The sequence below is a fragment of the Bicyclus anynana genome, chromosome Z (assembly GCF_947172395.1).
Source record: "Bicyclus anynana chromosome Z, ilBicAnyn1.1, whole genome shotgun sequence".
Lineage (NCBI taxonomy): Eukaryota > Metazoa > Arthropoda > Insecta > Lepidoptera > Nymphalidae > Bicyclus > Bicyclus anynana.
The window spans coordinates 13,038,712-13,062,763 of NC_069110.1; the positions used below are offsets into that span (position 1 = coordinate 13,038,712).

The 24,052-nt window shown below is 37.0% G+C and overlaps 1 protein-coding gene across 7 annotated transcripts in view; it reads right to left on the bottom strand.

Moving 5' to 3' along the window:
• The window catches only part of LOC112046296 (insulin-like growth factor 2 mRNA-binding protein 1), an 83,000-nt gene that overhangs the window by 17,199 nt on the left and 41,749 nt on the right, over nucleotides 1-24,052 (bottom strand). For 2 of the 7 annotated variants that reach the window (XR_008252334.1, XM_024082899.2), the window contains exon 1: nucleotides 19,198-19,783. The exons of 2 other annotated variants lie outside the window; for them this stretch is intronic. Coding sequence is in view for 4 of the 5 variants with exons in the window: in XM_024082899.2 (XP_023938667.1) it covers nucleotides 19,198-19,292 (95 nt within the window). In the remaining variant the exon portion in view is untranslated. Of the gene's footprint in view, nucleotides 1-4,835; nucleotides 5,091-19,197; nucleotides 19,784-24,052 lie in introns of those variants that run through there. 3 more of the 7 variants (XM_024082897.2, XM_024082901.2, XM_024082898.2) reach the window with 3 other exon arrangements.

Sequence of the window (24,052 nt, forward strand, 5' to 3'; positions counted from 1 at the left end):
TTTTAAAAATCTTATTTATTTTGCAAATATCCAGTCAATCTTTGCTTTTCACTCTAATATTATAAAGGCCAAAGTTAGTGTGTAGGTATATGTTGGTATATCTATACCAATATTATAAAGCTGAAGAGTTTGTTTGTTTGATTGATTGAACGCGCTAATCTCAGGAACTACTGGTCCGATTTAAAAAATTCTTTCAGTGTTCGATATATGCTATATAGTTCGAGGAAGGCTATATGCTATATATTATCCTGATATTCCTACGGGAACGAGAACCACGCAGGTGAAACCGCGCGGCGTTGGCTAGTAATATTATATACAGAATATTTGTTCAATGCAGCTACCATCAGCAACAAACAGTGACACTCGTTCTATTATTCATGGAACCGCTCGGTCAAAGTTAAATTAGCTGCACCGTGTATGTGTTACAACTAGATGTTAGCCTGCATAGTCAGACATACTTCATTATATGAACACAGAAAGTTTGTCAAAGCGTGCTCCTCTACATGGCAAGTACGATGCCAATAGGCTAGTTGACACTTTTATAAGGGTCTTATTTTTTTTTTATAAAAGAATATTTGCCATATATTTAATAATATTCCCATTCTCCTTCAACTAGTCGGGATAAACTGCTAGGTGTGGTTACGACAAACGGGGTGAGGATTGAACCACCACCCCTCGGTGATGAGTTCAACCGCTCTTACCGTTGAGCTATTGAGGCTAAATTATTCATTAGCGTTCTACTAGATTGAAAAAAAAATTTTTGACGTTCATTCCTTTAGTACATCAAGTAACGTTGTGACGTAACAAAATGGACGACAGCGTTCTTGACGTTTAGAAAAATTTATAAATTACATAATTTTTAAATGAAATCCTTAACTACTCGTATTATTAATTAATCTTAATATATCGAAAGGTCATTCATCACAAAATCTCGAAAACCACTTAATGTACAAAGATGAAATTTGACAGGGAAGTAGATTATTGTTTAGTGGGGTATCCGCTAAGAACGGATTTTGCGACAGGGCCGGTTTAAGGAGGTCTACGGGCGGACGAAGTCGGGGGCGGGCGCGTCCGCTAGTATCGATATATTTCGGACCCCTTGTTAAATGTACTATAAGGAATTAATATTGTTTATAATTTGATATGAGTCAACTACCCTATTAGGTACCGCACCTATCTATGGTAGGAGCACAAGCCGATTACTTTCTGAGGTAAGGTCTGGCTATCCCCGCAGGCTCTCAGTCCATATTGCCTATAACGTATTCATTGATTCGTTTTTAATGTCAGACCGATCAAATACAACTGTACCTTATTAGTATAAAAATTCAATGGGCCTTTGCTAAGTTCAAAGTAATCAAGTCATATGTAATTCACGTCAAAAATACAGTTCTCTTCGCTACTATATATATAAGCAAAAGTTTTATCATTACGCCAGCCACACACGGTCAAGTCAACGATACAACTTTTTTTACACAGATAAAACCTAAGCCTAACCTAAATCCAAAACGCCTGTTGGCCATGATTTACAGATGTCATGTGATGTGATTTGTTGGTCATGAAACAGTTGAAATATGAACCATATTTCAACTGTTTCATGACGTCACTTTAACAAATCCTTCACAATCGGAGCGTCTGGCAAAAAAAAATATTAGTTAACGATTAGTTTGACGTTTAGTTTACATCAAGTTACATTGTAACGGCGCCAAATGGCGACAGCGTTCTTGACGTTCGGAAAATTTAAAAAAATATGATTTTTAAATTAAGTTTTACAAGAAATCCTTGACTTGTATTACTTATTACCGATATATTTTCCGAAATAAATCGATATTAAATAGCCAAAAGGGTATTTGACTCATATTAAATTTAATATTATCAATTTTAATTTCGTGTAGTACATCGAGTAAAGGGTTTTTAACGACGACGGTTTTAACACGAAATTAAAATTGTTTATATTAAATATGATACGAGTCAACTACCCTATTGGCTAGATTTGTAAATGGCAAGACAATGGCGCGAAAAATTTAGCCCAGCGCTGACAAACGCATCTTGCACAACTTGGCCACCATTGGACAAAAACTTTGTACGGACAGAACAACCAATATCGCTACCTAAGCCTTACTGCGCGAAAGGACGCAACGTCACCTCCCGCTCCAATCAACTCATTACAAAGTTGCAAACCTGCTTGCAGCGAGTAACAGATACGAGTACGCTCCTTACGCCAGACACGACCAATTTCAACGTCAAGTTTGCAGCGCTGCAGTCATGTGGGTATATTGGACCGTGGGTGACTAGCATTAGTGACCGAATACTCAAACTGCTGTCTAGAGTTCAACGTGCTAACCGATTTCCACACACAAAATCTGACCTGAAGTTTTTTTCTATAGTAATATTATAAAATATGAAAATTCTTGCACCATTAAAATGTTACATTATTCATAATAGTACGAGATCCGGCATAAGAAATATATACCCTCATCTGTTATTTAATTGGGATAAGAAATAGATGATAGAAAATATTCACATTGACACTTTGCACGTGGTTGTAGTTAAATTGCGGCCGAATAGTATTAAATGCATAATTTTTTTTTTATTTATTTAATCTCCCTTCCCTCATTGGTTAACCAAAAAATCGTACAATCGTAGTTAAAACAATATACCCAAAAAAAATTTAAAAAGTAAAGATTGCATGCTTTTTTACACTGCAAATGTGTGGTTTACCAGATATAAACAGTCTGTTTATTAATTCGGTAGAATTCTGACATTTCTATTTCTGGTTGAAATTTCAGTTGTGACCAACCTTTTTTTGCTTTACATAGTAACACCGGAATCGGTAATAGAAATGTCACAATTCTAAGGAATTAATAAATGGACTATATGTAATGTAATTGCCATTAGCTATTATATACCCTCATCAGGTATTTAGTCGTCTAATATATCAAAAGCTTATTTTAATCTTAATTAATTTAACTGTATTAGGTTGTCATTGATCTAGTTCATGGTTTCCTAGAATTTGTATGAAAAATGTATTTGTAATGTGTCATTAAAAAATATCTATCGTGCGTTTGGAACCCTCGTAACTTTAATTTTCAAATTTGACTATAATTACCACCATTAATATAAATTAAATTGTGTCATAACTTGACCTTTCAAAAGTGCTTGTAAACTAAGCCCAATTGAAATAAATGAATTTTGATTTTACCATTTATTTCATAGCACTAATAAATACCAGATACCAGGGGGTATATATTTCTGACTTGTTCCTAGACTATAATGGAAATAGGCTATATTATATCCCCATATTTCTACGGGAACGGGGTTTAAATTGCGGGGCGTCTGCTATTATTTTATCTAGCCTTTAGTTCAAAAAGACGTGCACGTGCAAAACATTTCTTTACAGCTTTGTAATCTATATAGGTAGGTACCTATTGCTAATACTCAGCGGACCTAGTGTATACCTTTGACCTTTGCTACGCCTAGCCTACATCTAACCTACCCTTTTTTTTAATTTTCTCTCCGTAAAAACCATCGTCGTACTTCAATGAATATTCTAAAAAAAGATTAAACAAAATCGGTTCAGCCGTTCTGGAGATTCGCGCTTCATTAAATGATTCATTCTTATATTATAGATGTGATAATCTATACTTATGATAAATCTGTAGAGAGGTCAATTCTGTACATGAAATATATTTCCAACATAACTACCTATCAAGGGATGGTGATTAGTGATACTGATGCCAAAAATGCAATTAGTAAAATTTTTGTCTGTCTGTCTGTATGTTCGTTATTGAAACAAAAACTAATCGACGTATTTTAAGAAACTTGGTACAATTATTCTTCATACTCCTGGGCAGGTTATACCTACCTTTTCATCACGCTACGATCAATAAGTGCAAAGCAGTGAAGGGAAATGTTGGGAAATCGGCAATTACAGCGACACTACTGTAAGGGCTAGATTAAAGAGATCTAAGGGCGGATCTAATGAACTGATTTTGAAAATTCTATTGCCAATAGATAGCCACATTATTTGCTAGTATCATAGGCTACACTTTATCCCTGTATTCGTACGGGAAAGAAAACTACGCGGATTGATAGTGAAACTGCGGGGCGTCTTCTAATAAACAGTATACAAAATATATATATTTATGATATATATATTCAGAGCCACAATTATCCGCCCACTTAAATATACTCGCGTCTTTTTAAAGAAAGTATATTATAATATAAAATAGTAAATTCAATTAAATTTGACAAAAATAAACGATAACGAAACCTATGGACGAATTTTCATATAACAGGTGAGTGATTAAAGAATAGTTTTGTCAAACAAGCATTTTTTTACTTTCGCTCTCAATAACAAACCACATACCATAGCCCACCTGACTATGTTTAATAATAATAAATTGAATGTAGAAAAAAAAAACTAAAGAAACAAGATGAAAAACGTGTACAAATCATACTGCAACCACGAAACAAAATGGAGTCCGCAAAGCGTGTACTCGTATGGTTCAAACATGGTATAATTAATGGTATTATTCAATTGTGAGTGATGTCGTTTCAATGCCCGTATAATGGAGTAAAGTTTATCAGTGAGCCGCTGCTAGTCGCTCGACGCAGTGAGTCACGGCAACCGGCAAGCCGGCCGCCATCTTACTTGATGAACCACGTGCTCACATTACATGCACCCAAACTAACTCTATTCTCCCACCGTTGTACCGTTTCCAACCGCAACAATGACCGGCAAATCGAAATTCTAAACAAAACAAACTGTAAACAATACACCTACGTCTGAAATATCACAACAACCCAGCCGATTCGGTTACATGAAATGCACATACCTGCGGTACTTCGTCATTGTGTCCATGTGCAATTGGCGTCGCCGACGATACTTAAAGGCAACGACACGGTGTACTCGACAAAACCGCCAGTTTGTAATTAATTATCGGTTGTAAGAATTGATTAAACTTTCGGATTAGTGTGCGAAACAGGAGTTGGAGTGATTTGAAGGGGGGGAGGCGGGGTTAAAGCGCTACGCGACGATGCGCTATGCTAAAAAACTGACACCAGCGCGAGCGCTGCCGATAGACTGAACTGAAGTTTCGTCGGTCGCCGTGCGGCATGCGGCGGGCGCGGGCGCGGCAGGGGCGCGGGACGGGACGTCACAATGGCCGTGCAATGCAAAACGCCTGACCCCGGCGCCCGCGACCCGCACCTCTCCCGCCAACTACCTGATAAAAACTCACAATCCATTCACCCCATTCACTATAATTATTTATTACTCTACGTCTACTCTGCAACTTTCAAGGACAAACTACAACTCGCTGACAAACGCACTATGGTATCCATATTTACTACAGAAACGTAAATAAATACACGTAAAATCACACTAGTAGACGCCTCGAGGTTTCACCCGCATGCCTAGTTAGTTTCCGTTCCCATGGGAATTGCTAGGCTAAGATATAGCCTTTGACACTGACAAATAGTGGTTTTCTATTTGTAAAAGAATTTTTATAAAGATAAGGCAGCGTTTTCCATCAAAACTCAAGGTTATCTTAACCAAACGTTAGGATAATCAATGAAAAACAATCGGAGATTAATAACCGATCTACCTAGTAATGAATAGGGATGATGACTAGAAAGGAAGAAGACAATTTCGAAAATTGTGCCTCACAACCCCATAACACTATGCAGTGCCCGATACATCTATGCCATACCTATTTGGCACAACTGGTTAGTTATTAGGTTTGAAAATATTGATTTTATGAGACAGTCTGGTAAATAAGGTCAATATTAACTAATTAATACGTATAAAAATCAAAGATTATCTGGATGTTTACAAACTAAATAAGATTAAAAATTTTCAAAATCTATTAAAAATCTTTTATTGGAATTAGATGAAAATTCATGAATTTTTGGCTTCCTTACAATAAACGTGACATTTTTCAAGATATATGGACAATAAACATAAACGCACAAATAAAGATTTTTGTAATTTTGTTTGAACGCCCATACAAATCTAACGATCATTATGATCAACGACGTCATTAATTCGTGCCATTTTGTATGGGGCGTTTTTTTAGGGATCCGTGGCAGATTCGTGGCGTGATCCCCTCACTTTAAAGCCCTGTAGCTCCGAAAGTAATGGTCGAAGAATGGTGTTACTGTTACAAAATTTCTTTAATATTAGCATACTTTTAATATGTCGTCGTCGTCGTCATCAACCCATATTCGGCTCACTGCTGAGCTCGAATCTCCTCTCAGAATCAGGCCAATAGTCCACTACGCTGGCCCAATGCGGATTGGCAGACTTCACACACGCAGATAATTAAGAAAATTCTCTGGTATGTAGGTTTCCTCACGATGTTTACCTTCACCGATTGAGACTTAATTGAGATTTAATTTCTCAAAATGCACACAACTGAAAATATGGGAGGTGCATGCCACGGACCGTATTCAAACCCACGCCCTCCAGAATCGGAGGCAGAGGTCGTATCCACTGGGTTATCACGGCTCACGGCTATTTTTAATATGTATGTATACACAATTTTAAATAACTCTTTATCCCTATCTTTTTGAACGTTCCAATCAGTGTTTTCGCTTCATTTTGGCTTCTGGTATATTTCAGGGATTTAATTGGATACCGGCGTTTTAATTAATAGGACATAATTACGAGTCGCTGAGTAATTCAACCAAATGTCTGCCACATATTGCTCGTAATTCATAATAATATATTATTTTAAACACTAAGCGATTTAGTTCCTTTCTATTCACTTTTACTGGGATAAAATATAGCCTATAGGCTATAAGCGCCCGGAAATAATAGTGTTGTTTCTCAATAAAGAAAAAATTTTTAGTAATTTCGGAGTGTATTCAATGCAAACATGCAACAAACAGTTAAAACTTTCCTCTTAAAATATTATTATAAAAGTATAGCGGTATGGATTAGGTCTTATGCAGGGTTGCCAACTGTACTATAAATATATAGTATTGTACTATATTTTGGGTCTGTGTACTATATTATACTGTTGAAGTAATAGGTATATATAGTTCGCAAAAATACTATTCATTCATCAATGAAATCTAACAAACGAACCTGTCATTTTAAAACTATGAACATAACTTTTCGACAGGTGAATAGCGTCTAGCGTATCCAAACGTGTCTATATTATCGAGTTTCGAAATACATAATTACAATAAAATTAGCTTTTGGTTTGTTGGCAAAACAAAGCAAATAAATATAGTTATCTTAATCAATGTATTTTTTTCGGCGATTCCATGAAATAGTACTATGTTTTCTTTGAACGTACGTATCTTTTTTTATAGATAAATCTTAAAAATATATATATATTTCTCTCAAATAATGTTGGCAACCCTATATGTATGTGAGGTGCTGGGCATTGACTAACATAGATATTTGCAACCCATAAGCATAAAAACAATTTATCTCTAACGAATGCTGAATAACCATATTATGTTTCTCCCTTGATAGGAATATATCTACCTACCCACTACCTGGAATGATAAAACACGCGTGTGAAAGATTTGAGTAGGTATCTAGGTAGGTACTTGCAATCTTAATAAACCTACTTAGCAGACCCCTCAGGTTTCACCCTCGTAGGTGCCATTCCCGTGGGAATACGGGTATAAATTACATCCTATGTTTCTCGCTGCTACGTTATATATTATAGCTATAGATAATGTCAAAGAATTTCAAATACTCTGGCAAGTTCGTTGATGACACTCCCATAATATGTGGGCGACGGGGGGAAAGACTGCGCGGGTGTAATCTTGCCAAGCTATAGTTTTTTAAGAACCAATTCGTAACTATCAAACCAAAAGTAAAATCTTATATCTTTATAATATACATATAGTTTAGTTATTAAACAATATAAAAAAAATCGTACGTATTTGGAATAACGGGCCAAAATATACTCAACGAATGCAAAAACCGCCAAACGCAAGTCGGGCATCACGCAGTATTGGGTTCCGTGGGTTAAAGTAGCGACCTAACCAAAAGCAATTTGATAGCTAAATTAATGATCCTTTTAGTCACCACATTAAGGGTGCTTTTCCACCAGAGATGCTGCAAAGATGTGAAATCTACGCTACGAAAATATGTGGCCGTTTCCACTATTACTAAAGCTATGTAGCTGTGTGAGGAAGATGTGTCGCCGCAAAGTAAAAACGCGGGCATACTGTAGGTACTCTGCTCTGCACATAGCTCCCACTCGCGACGGCCCATAGTACGCATCCTTTCATATAAAAAACATATCTCAGTGAATCCGTTTCCACCAGTACCACCAAGCACACTTAGGGTGCTTTTCCACCAGAGATGTGCTACGCTACGTTGCTATGGATGCGTTTGATATCCACCAACCACATTCATTGGTGCACATAGCTTAGCACTGTTGGAAACAGATTCAACAGGATATGTTTTTTATATGGAAGGCTGCGTGCTATGGGCCGTCGTGATTGGCTCGCCGCTTCCTTACTATCGTTACATCGCGTACTCGTAGCTCGAGCTGCGAATCTTCCTCGCACAGCTACATAGCTTGGTGTTGGTGATGTATCAATAGTAGCATAGCAAAGCCCATAGCGGGCATCCACAGCACGCGTCCTTTCGTATAAAAAACATATCTTAGTTGAATCCATTTCCACTAGTGCACTATGTGCCCCAATGAGTGTGAATGGATATCAAACGCATCCATAGCAACGTAGCGTCTTACATCTCTGGTGGAAAAGTATCCTAAAAGTGCTTGGTGGTACTGGTGGAAACGGATTCACGAGATATTTTTTCATGTGCCCCAATGAATGTGATTGGTGGATATCAACCGCATCCATAGCAACATTAGCAACGTAGAGCACATCTCTGGTGGAAACGCACCCGGTGATTATGTGGGGCACAATTTTAAAATAAGTAAACAATTTTTTCACTTACTTTCTTTCTTTAAAAAAAGAAATAAATACGTTATAAAATATTACAAAGTGCACAAAGGCAAGTCGAATGCAGGCAGACAGATTCCTCTGAAGTGTTAAAAGGTTGATACTTGATCCGCTTAGCATTTTAAAACGGACGCTTCATTTTATTTCAAGAACCAGTATAAGGAATAATCCGTCAATACATCTATACTTACAATAAAACTGTAACAGGTCAAATTCTGTACATTGAAGATTTTATGAAAATTTTTGTTGGAGGGCATTCATTATATGTATAATAGATACTGCCAAAAATGGTTTTTTCGATTGTCTGTCTGTCTGTACGTGATTTTGTTGACCGGGCATCAAGCTGTAACTACTGAATGAATTGAAATAAAACTTGGCACGGTTTAAAAATATAATACGGGGAAGTTTATAGAATACTTTTTATTGCGAAAATAAAAAAAAGGTGAAATAAGGGTTGAAAGTTTGTATTGAAAGTCCTTTATTTTTAGAGTTACAGTTTTTAAAATTTTGTTCATAAATTATAAAAAAATACGAAGTATAATGAATGTTTTTTAAAATTCAACCCCTAAAGTGGTGAAATAGGGCTTGAAAGTTAACATTCGATTTCTACGCGGACGAAGTCGCGGGTACCCGCTAGTATTATAATTATAAAGTCTGTCTTGTTCGCCGATAAAGAATTACTGAACATTTTTCATGCGGTTTTTACCAATAGATAGAGATAATCTATACTAATATTATAATTATAAAGCTGAAGAGTTTGTTTGTTTGAACCCGCTAATCTCAGGAACTACTGGTCCGATTTGAAAAATTCTTTCAGTGTTATTTAGTCCATTTATCGAGTAAGGCTATAGGCTATATATTATCCCCGTATTCCTACGCCTATAGCCTTCCTCGATAAACGGGCTATCTAGCACTGAAAGAATTTTTTAAATCGGACTAGTAGTTCCTGAGATTAGCACGTTCAACCAAACAAACTTTATAATATTAGTATAAAAAAGTATGGATTTCTTTTATTCTGGAAAAATAAATGGTTTCCGCGGAATTTGTAAGAAAAATTGAATTTCACACGGACGTAATCGCGGGGCTTCTGCTAATAAATACAAGAGCGAAAGACGACTCATCGCGAAATATTGAATCCATTTAACGTGGAACGATAAAAGGAGATAACCCATTTCAGGTCCACTCTTGTACCCCGTATCATTAAAATTTAAAAAATACAAAGATTTTATAATGAATCAATATAACTAAATAAAAACAAATAAATAAATAAATAATAAATCTAACTAAATAAAAACAAATAAATAAAATAAAATCCCGAGTTTTTGAGTTAAATCAAGATAGCGCGATGACAGTTGACAGCAAACGTTAAATCGATTAATGCATTGTAAACGTCATCTATCCGCCATTACTATCTCCTTTGGCGGAGGTAGTTTAGACGTCCCGCTAAGAACGGATTTTGCGACAGGGCCGGATTAAGCTGTAAAGATGGACAAAGTCGCGATCGTCCGCTAGTATTAAACAACGAAACGAAAACGCAACGCCACCAGTCTCGAGCGGAAGGGAAGTCTTCCCAGAATTGATATTTCTTGCGATAAATGCGTTATCGACTCAAATCCCATCGAAGTTATTGTCGGTATAAAAAGGCCGAGTGCAATCTGGCGGAGGCGGGCTGCGAGGCGGCGCGTGCTTCACACCACCTGCCGACAGGTGCAGCCATGCGCCCGCCAGCGACTTGCTACTCATTCACATGTACTTATCATATAGGTACGCGTACATACATGTACATCCTGCCTGCATGCTATTATTTTGAAGAGAAGCAATATTAAAGCCAGACTATACAATTATTTTAAACTTAAATTTAACTAGCAGACTTAAGACTTTTTTAAGCTCTAAACTCATTATTACGTCTCATGCTAGCCACTCACTATACAAGCGTTTCCTAACCATTTTTAGCCACAGACCCCTAGGAAATCAAGCACAGTTTTCACGGACCCCCTAAATAATATAAACAGCAAAAAAATTTCGATTAGGTATTTATTTTAGTTATTACAGATCAAAATAGATACTTAAAACTGTTTATTATGAAAAATATCAAAAAAAATAATATAAAGGTTGGAGTTGCTTTTTGCAACTTTATCAGTGATGTTTGGGTTGATGTTGCTAATAAGTTGTAATCTCAAATCAGTGCAGTAAGCGTAGCGATTACACATTAGCATTTATGTGTGGTCCAGAGATGACACCGCGGACCCCCCTACACATACCTACTGTCTATCGTCTATGGACCACAGGTTGGGAAACGATGCACTGTACAATAAACTCACATGCCTGCAGCGCTAACGGCTTGATATCCAATAGAACTGATCGTATTGGTCGCGATCGGCATGATGTCATGAGCATCGCGACCAACATCAGTTTGTGTGTGGCTACCAATACCACGCGCGGTTACCTCGCCTGCCGCTCACCAACAACGTGTCTACATCACTTGAATGTTCGAGAGATTATGGACATTTTCGAGTAGGTATTTGAGGCAAAGTAGAAAAGCTTGACTCTTCTAAAAAATTCTAAATTCCTACTACTCCCCAATCAGGTCTCCGATTCTGTGTTAGGGTAGCATAGGAGAAGTACAGGACAAGTTGCGGCGTAGGGAAGATGCCAGCAAGCGATCGGCGAGGTGAAGGCACGCGGTAAGCTGTCCGGAAGCGATACGTTTCCATTATGTGTACAATTAATGTTCACACCGATTTTCTCGCGAAGTTGCGGGCATCCGAACGACGAACTACGAATAAGACGTTTCCATTACGTGTCCGAGGCGTAATAATGAGTTTTGACCTTTACTATCAAATGATTCCCACATGGTACAGTGGCTGGTGGCAAGAAAATTTTAATAGATAAAATTAATATTTACCAAGTTATTTAAGAAAATCGACAATGAGGTATTCGTCGGTATATTTAAATATACATACAATTTTCTCTGAATTAAAATTAAATTTGTAGATTTTTTTTTTTTTTTTTCAAAAAATAAGCTCGCGCTCGACTACGATCTCACCAGATGGATTAGATGATTAATTAAAAATAGTTTCAATTTATGTTATTTATTTCCCTAATATATTATTTCAATTTACGTACCCACAAAGAGAGCTCCTGTAAAATTTTATGATAAAAGGTTGATTATATGACGGGTATTATCAACGTTTGAGCTGCTACTGAAAATTTCATGAGAAAAAAAGAGCAATATTGCATAGTTCTACATCAAACCTAAGGGCCTCATGTTTCAAAACTACAATCTAAACACAGAATCTTAGGAGGAATTTAATAGCGACGACATCAACTGTCTGAAACAATTAGCACTTTAAGAATGGGCTTAAAAAATATCGTAGGCATACAAATTTTTAAATTTTGGCTTCAATGAATTTACTCGTAAATCGTAATACCTACTTGTACCTCATTACACATTCCTTATTACGTAAACAATGCGATAAAGACAGATGTGTGTGTGTATGACATTACCAGATAATACAATTACGTGACTAATTCGAACGATATATCCATTTACTGTCTCGCGCAGTGAAATGCCTATTGTGGCAACGGATCACCGAGGTCCGGGGTTCGAGGCAGAGCTATTTCAGGTAATTTTGCGTAGCAGTAATTAGGTGGTGACCTCTGGGAGAGCACGGCTAGCCGTCAATCCTCGGACATCACACTGATCTTTTATAGACGAAAATTTGTGTGTATGTTTCTACCTCCTTTGCGGTGCGATTCCTGAGCCATTTGGCGGAAAATGACCACCGGTCAATGATATTAACCGGCTGTTAGATGTGTTACTAGTGTCATGACAAAAGTGGCGATCAAAAGAGGAAATTTTCACATCTCAATGTTAGTTTTGGTCAACAACAAGCGTTATTTAAACAAATAATGCCTAAATATCGTCTACTAAGTCAAGTTGTGTGTTCAGGAAATATAAAAACTATGTATACACATAAATAAATGATGGAATTAAAGACAAAATAGTGCATGTGTGCGCTCAGTTTTGTAGCCAGTAGTATTCGGATCACTTTTTGCGCTGATTTTGTAGGTACGTAACCGATTTATAGTATAAAATTATCATTGTCACCGGCCCATACAACGTCGGCCCAGGGAACCCAGAGGTATAGCCCCGTATAAAAGTAGATGGAGATGATAATATGATGTATAATTATGGATCTGGTAACTTAATTGGCTCAATAAAAGTATGTTTCTTGAAGAAAAATCCATTTTTATATCACACTTCTAGAGCAAAATGTTCGCCGGTGTACCAAAACGGCGAGTAACATTTAAAGCTCTATTATTTTTTTTTTCGATATTATTTTTTTGTTACCAACAAGTTTAACAAACAAACAAATCATAAGTTTTCATGAAATATCGTAAACTTCAAGACTATATGACCGATCTTGGCTTGTCCCTGTTGCGGACAAATTAAAAATGTCGTAAAACGTTGCAAACTTTGATAAAGTGATGATTTAATTATTAAAGTAGAATTATCAAGATTTTGATGGATTATATCGGCAATTTTCATATTGAATTTGGCTTTAGTTTTCAAATTTGTTTTGTTGGGGATGCATTTTACATTATACAGAGACCTTTGTTGACCGGTGACCTGTTCTACCGGCTCAAGTGGTATAATGTATAGGCGTATAGGTACGACTATGAATAACAACAACGTGGTACCGACACTTTTGCATTGAAACGAATACTGCAGGGTATAATAAAACATGTTAGTGTTTTCGGATAACATGGGTACGGTGACTGTTGGCTTATGACGTTCACAATACGTACTATTATCGCGAATTGCGGCAAACTTTCAGGAGTGAAACGAACTGTCACCATACCCATGGTATCTGAAAAACACTAGTGGATTTATTTAAATACTAGCAGATACCCGCGACTTAAGTGGAAGACTTTTAACTTAAAGTAACACTTTCATATAATGCTAGCTACCCACGGTCCGATATAATAACATGCCTATAGCGCTGCTGGCATGACGTCCGGTAAAAGTCATCTTGTGTTGGTCTCGAACCGTATATGGCTAGCTTTTTTTTCGTTATCACCCCATATTCGCCTCAATGCTGAGCTCGGTCTCCTCTCAGAATGAGAGGGGGTTAGGCATTGGCCAAACTTTGATTGATTGATTTGAACAGATTGGCAGACTTCTCACACGCAGAGAATTTAGAAAATTCTTTGGTATGCAGGATTCCTCACGATGTTTTCCTTCACCGCTTGAGACACATGATATTTAATTTCTTAAATGGACGCAAATACTGCCAAATTAAAATTAAAATGAACTTTTGAGTAAACACCGAAAACACTGTCCGCCATTATGGTCTATTCTCAAATCAGTGCTGTTATGTCAAGCAAGTTTTGTTTACTAGTTTTCGCCTTATATTTTCACCAAAAGTGTAAATTTAGTAATTGTCAACTAGAGATCGCAGCAAAAGCATTTAGATTTGGTTTAAAGCAAAAAATCGGACACCTTTAACTTTGGCGTGTATATGTTTACTAATATATTATGACATCACGAAATGGCAGACAATGTTTTAAGAGTTTGGAAAAATAGATAAAATACGCGTTTTAGGTGATTTATAAATATTTATAGGTATGTTGATTTAGAAATTTTCTTTAATAAATTTTTAAAAATCCAATCTCTTAACATTATCATAAAAATATCACCTTTATTCCTTTACCGTGCTTGTGGACGCCAAGTGGTCCAGCGTGGGACGCTAATTAGATTTTATGGACGCAAAGTGGGTAAATGGCCTAATTCTGAAGTTTGCCTTCTAACCACAAGACTATTAGAAAGAACACATTACATAAACTTTAATCAAAATAAAATCAAAATTTTAATTATTTATTTATTCTTTCGGTACAAATGTATTTTTCACCACCCCCACATACCCATTCATAGTTTCTGTGTATATAACTTGTTAAGCCCGCCAACCCCGTACTGGAGCAACGTAATGGGTTTGAACTACATAATATCCTCTTATCTATCAGGGGAGGCCCGGTAATTTTGGACTTGTTTTGTATAACATTAAGTGAAATCGTAAATTATAGCGTACTAGCAAATTGCCCTGCGTTTTCATATTCCCGTCGGAATACGGGGATAAAATATAACTTTGAAATACCTTTAAATCTTTAAATAACGTGACATTCTAATGGTAAAAGAATTTTCAAGCGAACCAGCCCCTTATAACCTCACTTTACAGATTACTTCTATAAAATCACAGATTAATCAATAATACTCTGTGTACATAAAATTTCAAGTTACAAAAATATAAACTTAGTAGTAGTTAGCTGTCACTGTACTTTCCGTGTAAGAGTATAGAGATGAGCCATTCCCGACCCTTAGTGATACTCTATAACGATGTTTGTGAGTTTCAAATCCGTTTCCAATATATCGTGTTAGGCATTCAGAGATACGATACAATAATGACATTTTTGTCCCATAGTGGGACCTCAGCGGCGTCACCAGGGGCGAGCGCAGAAGCATCGGCTGATGGCGTTCGAAGGCAGAACTAGGGTTGCCAACATTTTTTGAGGAAAAAGATATTATTGTTCAGATTTAGCTATAAAAAAATAGTACGCTTCAAGAAAATATAGTACTGTACTTTACTATACTTTATAACGTTATTTTTAAAAACAACTTCTATACTTAATTTGTTTGGATTTGTTACATTTTTCAGGAGATTTTTTTGTCTAAAATAAAATGCTATTTCTCATGATTTTTTTAAATATTGAAAATCAAAAGCTCGTTTTATATCGTTTGCTTAAAGTACGCAACTCTGAAATACGCGATTGCATCTGTCGAAAACTTTGTAATGTTTGTAAAGTTTCAAAAATAATGATTTATTAGTTAGATTTCAGTGTTGAAAATATAGTATTTTTGCGTACTTTATATGTCTTTAACAGTATACAGTACGCAGGCCCAAAATATTGTACAATACTATATATTATAGCACGGTTGGCAACCCTAGGCTGGACCAGCAAGCCTGCCCTATAGATGTTTTGTATAACTCACAAGTGCGGATTTCAAAACACCTCGAATCTCTCGTCTAAATCTTTCTACTTCTATAAAAAGAGGAAGATTGAAGTGAATTAAAAATTCCCACTTGCAAGTTATACAAAACAATGTTTGTTACAGAGCCATCCCGAAGAGAAATGCGAAGTGGCCAAATACGTCTCACAGTGTAGAGTTCTAAAGACATCGTTACAGAATAGCGCTACAGGTAGTCGTAATCTTTATATGTATAAAGATTTCTTATTAAGTAACAAACGTAAACTGCTACCATCCATTTCTTTTGCGTTTAAAATATTAGATAGGTAGATAGTATTAAAAAACCATTGACTATGATACGCAACTTAAAGATCTCCAAGTGACCAAGTATTATACGACGGAGTTAACTGCACCTCTCTGGAATGTGCCCCGCCCCTCCCGCGCGGCGCTGTTCACCCCCCGCTCTCGCCCCGCCGCCAATACAGTAAAAGAGCGTTGTAGTGACGTCATCCTCTCCAGGTGCAGTTAAATCGACCGTGTTATAACACAAACCGGTCATACCTGAGGTTATAACATTAGGCAGTAGGTAAGTACGCTACCCCTTACACGAGGCAATATACACGTGTGAACTTTGCTTGCCAAGGCAAACATGTGTACTTGTAAGAGATAAAACTCAAGTACCTAGGCGTGAATGTGGGTCCAAATACTTATTTTTGAACTAAGTGCCATTATCATTTTACACTTTTATAAAAATAAAATTAATGATTGCCTTGCATTACTGTACTCTGATATAGTAATGCAAGGTAATATTCCGTTGCTCATCCCTGGGATATTTAAATTAATCTATGATGTACCTACTAATATAATTAATTTTTAAATGCTAATGTCAGCCAGACACGATCAGATAAAACTGACCAACATACGATTTATCGGATGTCAAGCCGTTGGCGCTGCAGGCAAGGCAGCTTACTTGATCGTCAGTGGCTGACATTATGTAGAACTTAATAAAACCTACGTAAAATTAAAGAATCTATGTTATACTGTAAAGTAACAGCTACAAGGAAAAAAAATGCCAATTGCCAAACCGTAGATACAGATAGAACCTAATATGGGTTGGCATTAGAATAAGGTCGCCTTCCTAAAAATAAGATGATGATATCAGAGGATATTGTGGAGTCTAATAATACCTCTACAACATGATTTTACCCGCTGAGACTGATAGTTTTTTTTTTTTTGTTAAAAAAGTTTTAGGTTACGTGCGTATATTTTGGCCAGATTTCATGGTCTAAAGTCACTGGTTTTATATTTTTTCACTCACAATTATCACAAGCATAACTCACAACACAAGATAATACACATTTTTAACAAGAAATCCCAAAAAAACATAAATAATTAAATACAATTAATATTTTTGTCAATTTTCATTTGACAAAAACAATAATGTCACAGACTAACCTAACAAACGTGTTTTTAGCCACAGATGCATGACAGTAAACCTAGAATAACCACAGATAATGAAATAGTGTTAGATAATTACTTGAAAAATTCAAAATTTGGGCACCCCGACTCCAAGCAGTCTTGTCTGCCCTACCCCTAGAGTGTTTTTGTAAAGCGCGAAGCCAGAAGCTCGCGAAGGAGGTCCTGAATGAAGCAAACCTATGAGGCCTAGTTGAGCGAAAGGGGGAGGTGGCGAGCGAAGCGAGCCGGCGACCTCTGTAGCGAAACTAAGGTCCGAATAGGTGAAGCTGAATGAAGGGGCGACGAAGCGAGTCTTCTGGCGTAGCCACTTAAAAATGCTTTCTGCCATTACTAAAACTTTGGCACAGAAGAAATTTGGCATTATCAGTACAAAAAGGTGATATCTATCCATCCATTAATTTTGGCAATAATTTCGAATTTATTAGTAGTATTTGTTAATCTGTGACAAATTTGCTATTCTATGTCAAAAATCTGGAACCCAGAGCCGTAGTCTGTGTCAGTCATAAAAAACTTGGTCTATGGTTGACACAGCTGATAACTGTCATTAATTTTTACAATATTAATTAATAATTTACAATACTATTAAGTTTTTTTTAGTTTTCTTGTAAAAAAAAAGTGAATTATCTTGTTACAAGTGATGCATAAGATGATTGTGAGTGAACCGTGATTATACCAGTGAGGTTTGACCTAAAAATATACGTACTTAACCTAAAAAATTCGTAAATTTAAAAAAATCATAAAAAAAAACTACTACTTTCAGCGGTAAATAAATAACGTAGGGAGGTCCCCCACCTTCCCCCCTCCCCCTCCCCCTCCCCAAAACCCCTCGGTCGAGGCGACCTTATTCTAATTATTACCCCCTAATATCAATAAAATCAGAAAACAAGGCAGTAATCCTTAAGAACTTTTGAGTCAAATCAAATATAAATTAAAACCAAAATTATATCAACATTTCACGTAAAATGATCTACGTGTAGAAAAGCTAAATTATATCCCACCCAGTTATAAAATCTGAAACTACGGCTTCACTGCGCATGTCAACTTTTGGTCCTGCGCTCCGTTATCACTTGCAAGAATGTTCCTCGAACCGGCGTCTTGCCATTGGCCCAAGAGACGCTTTGGTTGGCGTAGACCATGAAATTGTAGTAGGTAATCCATTTGGGTTTAATAGAAAATTGAGAAACTTATGTTTGTTTAGCATAATTTGAATTTTTCACGAATAGATAAAAAATCATGATTATTGTAGGTACACCCTAAATAATTTAATTCGAAATTCGAATTGATTTCGGTTAATAACGCCAACGCAGCGCTATCGCGCGCTCGCTCGCACTCATTGCCCCTTGCTTGCGGACCTACGGCTCTACTTTACTTTATGGGAGGAGAGTGATGTGCTGTGCCCAATTATTATTTATCGAAAGTATAGATAACAATAAATTATGTAAAAAGTACATGATTAATTATATTGTCGTTTATACCAGTAGTGTAGTATCAATGAAAATTCAATCATAGCACTAAAATGTACGAGGAGATGCCTGCTTATTTCGATAACTTCTCAGTTAAAGATGAGCAATAAAGTTTTGTAAAATGACTGGATAGGTTTACTGATATTTATTCTATTAGAAGAGATCAATATACCAAGCTACTTCATACAGCTCAATTGAAGAAAAATTGACGCTTTAACTGATAATGTCAAAATTATAAACTAAAGATTTTCGAGCTGAAAAAGAAATTCGGATAGATGCAAAACAAACCTTTGATCTTGATGGTCCTCCTGTTCAAAAATTTGATCGTGGTCCTCCTGTGACAGACTGAGCTCCCCAAACTGTTGCTCCATGGAATTAGACATTTTACACTTCAATTTTTAAACAATCCCACAAACACAACACCTCCGATAAAGTTAATTATGAAACCGAACAGATTATTGATCGACGGGAGTCACGAGAATGAGGTAAAACTTTCTGTTGCAGCCGCGAGAAAACGGCTTGATGGATATTATGATGGCAAAGAAAGGTCGATGAGTCGGCTATCGAATGTGGACGGCGGAGTACAGCAGCCGGTGCGCACACGTGCTCGCTGTTAAAGGCGCGGTGTTTATTTTCGTATTACATAATAGGTAGAAAGCGAGCGAGGCGCACCGGTCGGTTCGGCACCAGAGAGCCGAAGCGATCGCGACGTTCGCGCGGAGTGCGGCGCGGCGGCGTGGAAGAGGAATAAGGGTCGGGCGCGAGGACACGTGTGCGCCGTGCGTACGGTTCGCAAGCTGGCGACTGGCGAGGTTGTTACTCGACTGACTGATGTGACGCGACTGAGACCAAACCGCTCCGGCCCCGGCCCTCCGCGCGGACTAGGTACTGGCGACGCCGAACCGACTCGATTCTCCGTGCATCCATTTTGTGTATTTTGTTGGAGAATTCGGCGTTGGGCGTGGCAGAAAAACGAGGCCCGCGGGGAGCGCAACACTCCTAGTGACTAGTGAAGCGCTGGTATCGATTTAATTGCTTTATTTTATTTATTCTATGCTTTTAAATTAATCTGCACAAAACTAATCTTTTTACATCGAACTGCTTTTCATAGAAAGGACTTCTAATTCACTAGCAGACGCACGCAACTTCTGCCCGCTAATTATTTCGAATTTTAAAGAACAGATATCTTACGTTTCCCCATAAATCCCCCGTCGCTCTTTGAAGTGACCTATGCCACTCCTTAAAGAGTCTAAATATAATATAGAGAAAGCGTTTTTACAGTCAGACTTGTAGATTTCGCCTTTATATCAACATGCAAACAAACTCTTGTTTGTTATAATATTTGTATAGATGAAAAGTACAGCCATTCGATTTCTACACGCTTGTTATATTATAGATATTATTCACTCCACCAGAACTCCACAGTTTTTTTGGGAAAAATAACTTATTTCAAAACAAAACTTAGATGGCAAAAAAGTGCTTTACTTTTAATGATAAAGGAAGATCTATCTCTTTGTGAAATATTTCAAAGTTACAGCTATAGAACTGTAGTGTCAATTATCTTTGTAACTGTGTAGTTTTTGCACGACAATAGAAGTTCCTGTACAAAAAAATCCCGTAACAATACATTTCATAGAAACGGACATAATATTTTCCTAGCAATAGCTGCTTACCATGTCCAGAAAGACAAAAATCTTTTGTGTTTGTTTTGTGTTGTAACTTGTGGTATATTTTTTCACGAAAACAGCCAGTTTTGGTCCTCCATAAAATAATTAAATGTAGGTAAGTTTTATTTAAAATGCATTTATTACGGGCAATGAGATTTTTAAGACAAAGATGATGCTTGTATCTCGTATTAGACAAAAAATAAGATCATTTATCTTATTTTTTAAATAGCCATTTTCTTTACGCACGTTTTTAGCAACTTCTGCCTTCCAAGCGCCAATGAAGCCATAGACAAACGAGACCGATTCAAATTTCTCTACCTCTTTTTCCTTGAACAGTAGAGAACCTTGAAATTTTATAATCAATACATGTTCAATAATTCATATTTTCTTGCACATAAATTTATATTGTCTGGTTAAGAATCAAACGTTTGGTTTGATTCTTTACAGTGCTAATATATGCTGACTGTTAATGTTAGATGTCATTATTTTTATCGACAACTGTTCAAACGTTACATTCCAACCACTAAAACGATAGAAGTTCGTGAAGTATATTCGTTAGTGGGTCCGTGTGGCGGCGCCCCGCACCAATGCCTTTTCCACGGCGCCCGTCCGGGGCCTACAGAGGGCGGTCGCCCGATACCGCCTACTTCGACCGGCCTCGTGTCCCGCTTCACTTTAGTAGAAATACTACAAACGTTCGGGGCGCTGACGCCACTGTGGAGAAAACGCCCTTCAAATGGCCCATATGGAAAGGCAGAAGCTACTTTCACTGTCCGTGCCACGCAAGACGCAAAAGACACTGCACCAATTTCGTCAAACACAATAAACATCGAGAGAGCAGTCTCCCGTGTTCCCGACTCAATTTGCTTTCGGCGAACTGACTCTAACATTCAATTCAAAAGTAGAGTGTATGCCCAGTGTTTTGCCTTTTGTTTTTGAATTAAATATTTTATTAGCGCAAGTGGTGGCCATAGTGTACCGTTCGGGCGTTCGAGCGCAGAGTGCGAGAGCAACAGAGTGAGTGCGGTTGAAGCGGCGCGTAGTGTAGTGCTTGCATCGGCCGGCACGTTGCGTCTTGCGTCACGCGCCATTCATCGCACTTCGCACCGCGCGCCGCGCGCCGACCAGTCAACACTGCGACGAGTACGCGACGCCTAGGGCTGCCGTCTATTTTTATAAATGTTTTCTAACCGGCGCCTCAACATTTTGTCAAAAAAACTTTTGATAGTTGTCCAACATTCTTTGATGAGAAAGTCAAGTTTGTCAAGCAAATTTGTGAAACATATTTGAACTATACAGGACATGTCCCAAAATGGGCCTTATTATTTATAATTTATAAGCAGGTCGATAGTATTTTTTATGGATAGAAAATACAAATTGCTGTTGAGAAAATAATTTTCAGAATTTATGCAACCCGCATTAATTATTAAATTTTTTTTTTGATTTGCTTCCTCGTCTACAAATTAAACATAGACAATCCACTAAATTTAATTCACATCAGGTGTAAGCTGTCAATGTCATGTAATATTGTCAAATGTCAATAAAACATTGTCAAGTTAAAAATAAAACATTAAATCTTAGACAGAGAAGCATTAAACAAAAAAAAACTTAAATTGCTATAAAAACGCCATAGACAAATGCTACTACGCGAAGATCACTGACAATCTGTCAGGGTGTGAGTTACAAGCATGTTGCCATAATAAATATTCTTAATTAATATTGTCAGGTAATGAAAAAAAAATATTTTAATTAATTAAAAAAAACTTTTTTATTTTGGGTTTTAATCCTTTAATTTTATATTATTTTAAGATAAAAATAATTTGTTCTGCTTAGTTGAAATTGGAACATTGGGTCTATACCTATACCTAGCTCACTGCCCTATTGTCATTAATAATACGATGTTTTATTATAAAATTATAAATGCAATAAATATTCGGTTATAACAGCAAACACTGCCTCGGCATTAAGAACCGGTGGCACCTTGATATTAATAATCTCAATTAAAGACAGGTACGTACCTATCTGTCAAACTTTTTAAGAGACTTATTTTTCATTATCTAGGCTAGGACTCTAGGTGTATAGATTTTTTTTTCGCAAGGTAGAGAGCCTGTTTAAGATGAAAGTTTAGCAGCCCATATTCCTTCCATAGGTAAATAAATTGATGGGCCCAATGTACCAATGGAGTTTGAATCATCCAGTTTTTGGGGACGCTAGCAGGTAAAAAGGGTCCAAAGTACAAACCTTCAATCGACCAACAACAATACAGCGTAGCGAATTTATTACTTATCGCCGAGCTAGTGCAAATTTTCTCTAATTTGTCTCACGTCATCCATTTTAAATTTATTATTAACTGGATACGTTGTACTTGTAATAATTTTTGTGTGAAATGTTGGATTGATTTTAAGTAGTTGGTAAAATAAAAATAAAGAGTTTTATTAAATCATTAAACTGTTACATAATATTACCAATTTTATATATAAAAAAAAGGCAAGCGCAACCCTAGGTCATTGGCCTCCATTACAACATCACTACTTTTACGCACATCTCCCCAATATTGTTGTAAACAACATTTATTTATTACGCTTCTGTTGGTAATTACACACAGGCTATCTTATAATGAGCGTATTATTTATAATAATAAAGTCATTAAAATGTCAAGCAACTGATTGATGCAATTATTATTAAGTATAGGGGTAAAAAGTGCGCTTTAACTGCATACACTTCACTGTTTTAGGCGAAAGTTCCCAGGAGGCTAACCTTGACTTATAGACAGACCTAAAACCCCATGAATCACTATCTATCGGTTTGACGACCTCCGTGGCGCAGTGGTATGCGCGGTGGATTTACATGACGGAGGTCCTGGGTTCGATCCCCGGCTGAGCCGATTGAGGTTTTCTTAATTGGTCCAGGTCTGGCTGGTGGGAGGCTTCGGCCGTGGCTAGTTACCACCCTACCGACAAAGACGTACCGCCAAGCGATTTAGCGTTCCGTTACGATGTCGTGTAGAAACCGAAAGGAGTGTGGATTTTCATCATCCTCCTAACAAGTTAACCCGCTTCCATCTTAGATTACATCATCACTTACCATCAGTGTGATTGTAGTCAAAGGAGAATACAAAAAAACTAACTTGTAGAGAATACAAAAAAATATGTATTGGTAAATACCGCATGAAATTCTCTCAGTTTCAGTAAGTACGAGTAAGTCGCGGATAGAAAAAAGAGGAACGCGGAGAAGACTTATAAAATCTACTAATATCATAAACGCGAAAGTTTGTATAGATGTATGTTTGTTTGGATGTTTTTACTCTTTAACGCTACTACTAAAGCGAATTTGGAATTAAAATAGATTTTAGGTACACTGGATTAACACATAGGCTACTTTTTATCCCGGAAAAATCAATGGATTTGCGAAGAACTGATGATTTTGATGGTATGAATGTTTGTTACTCTTTCACGCCTCGGCTACTAAACCGAATC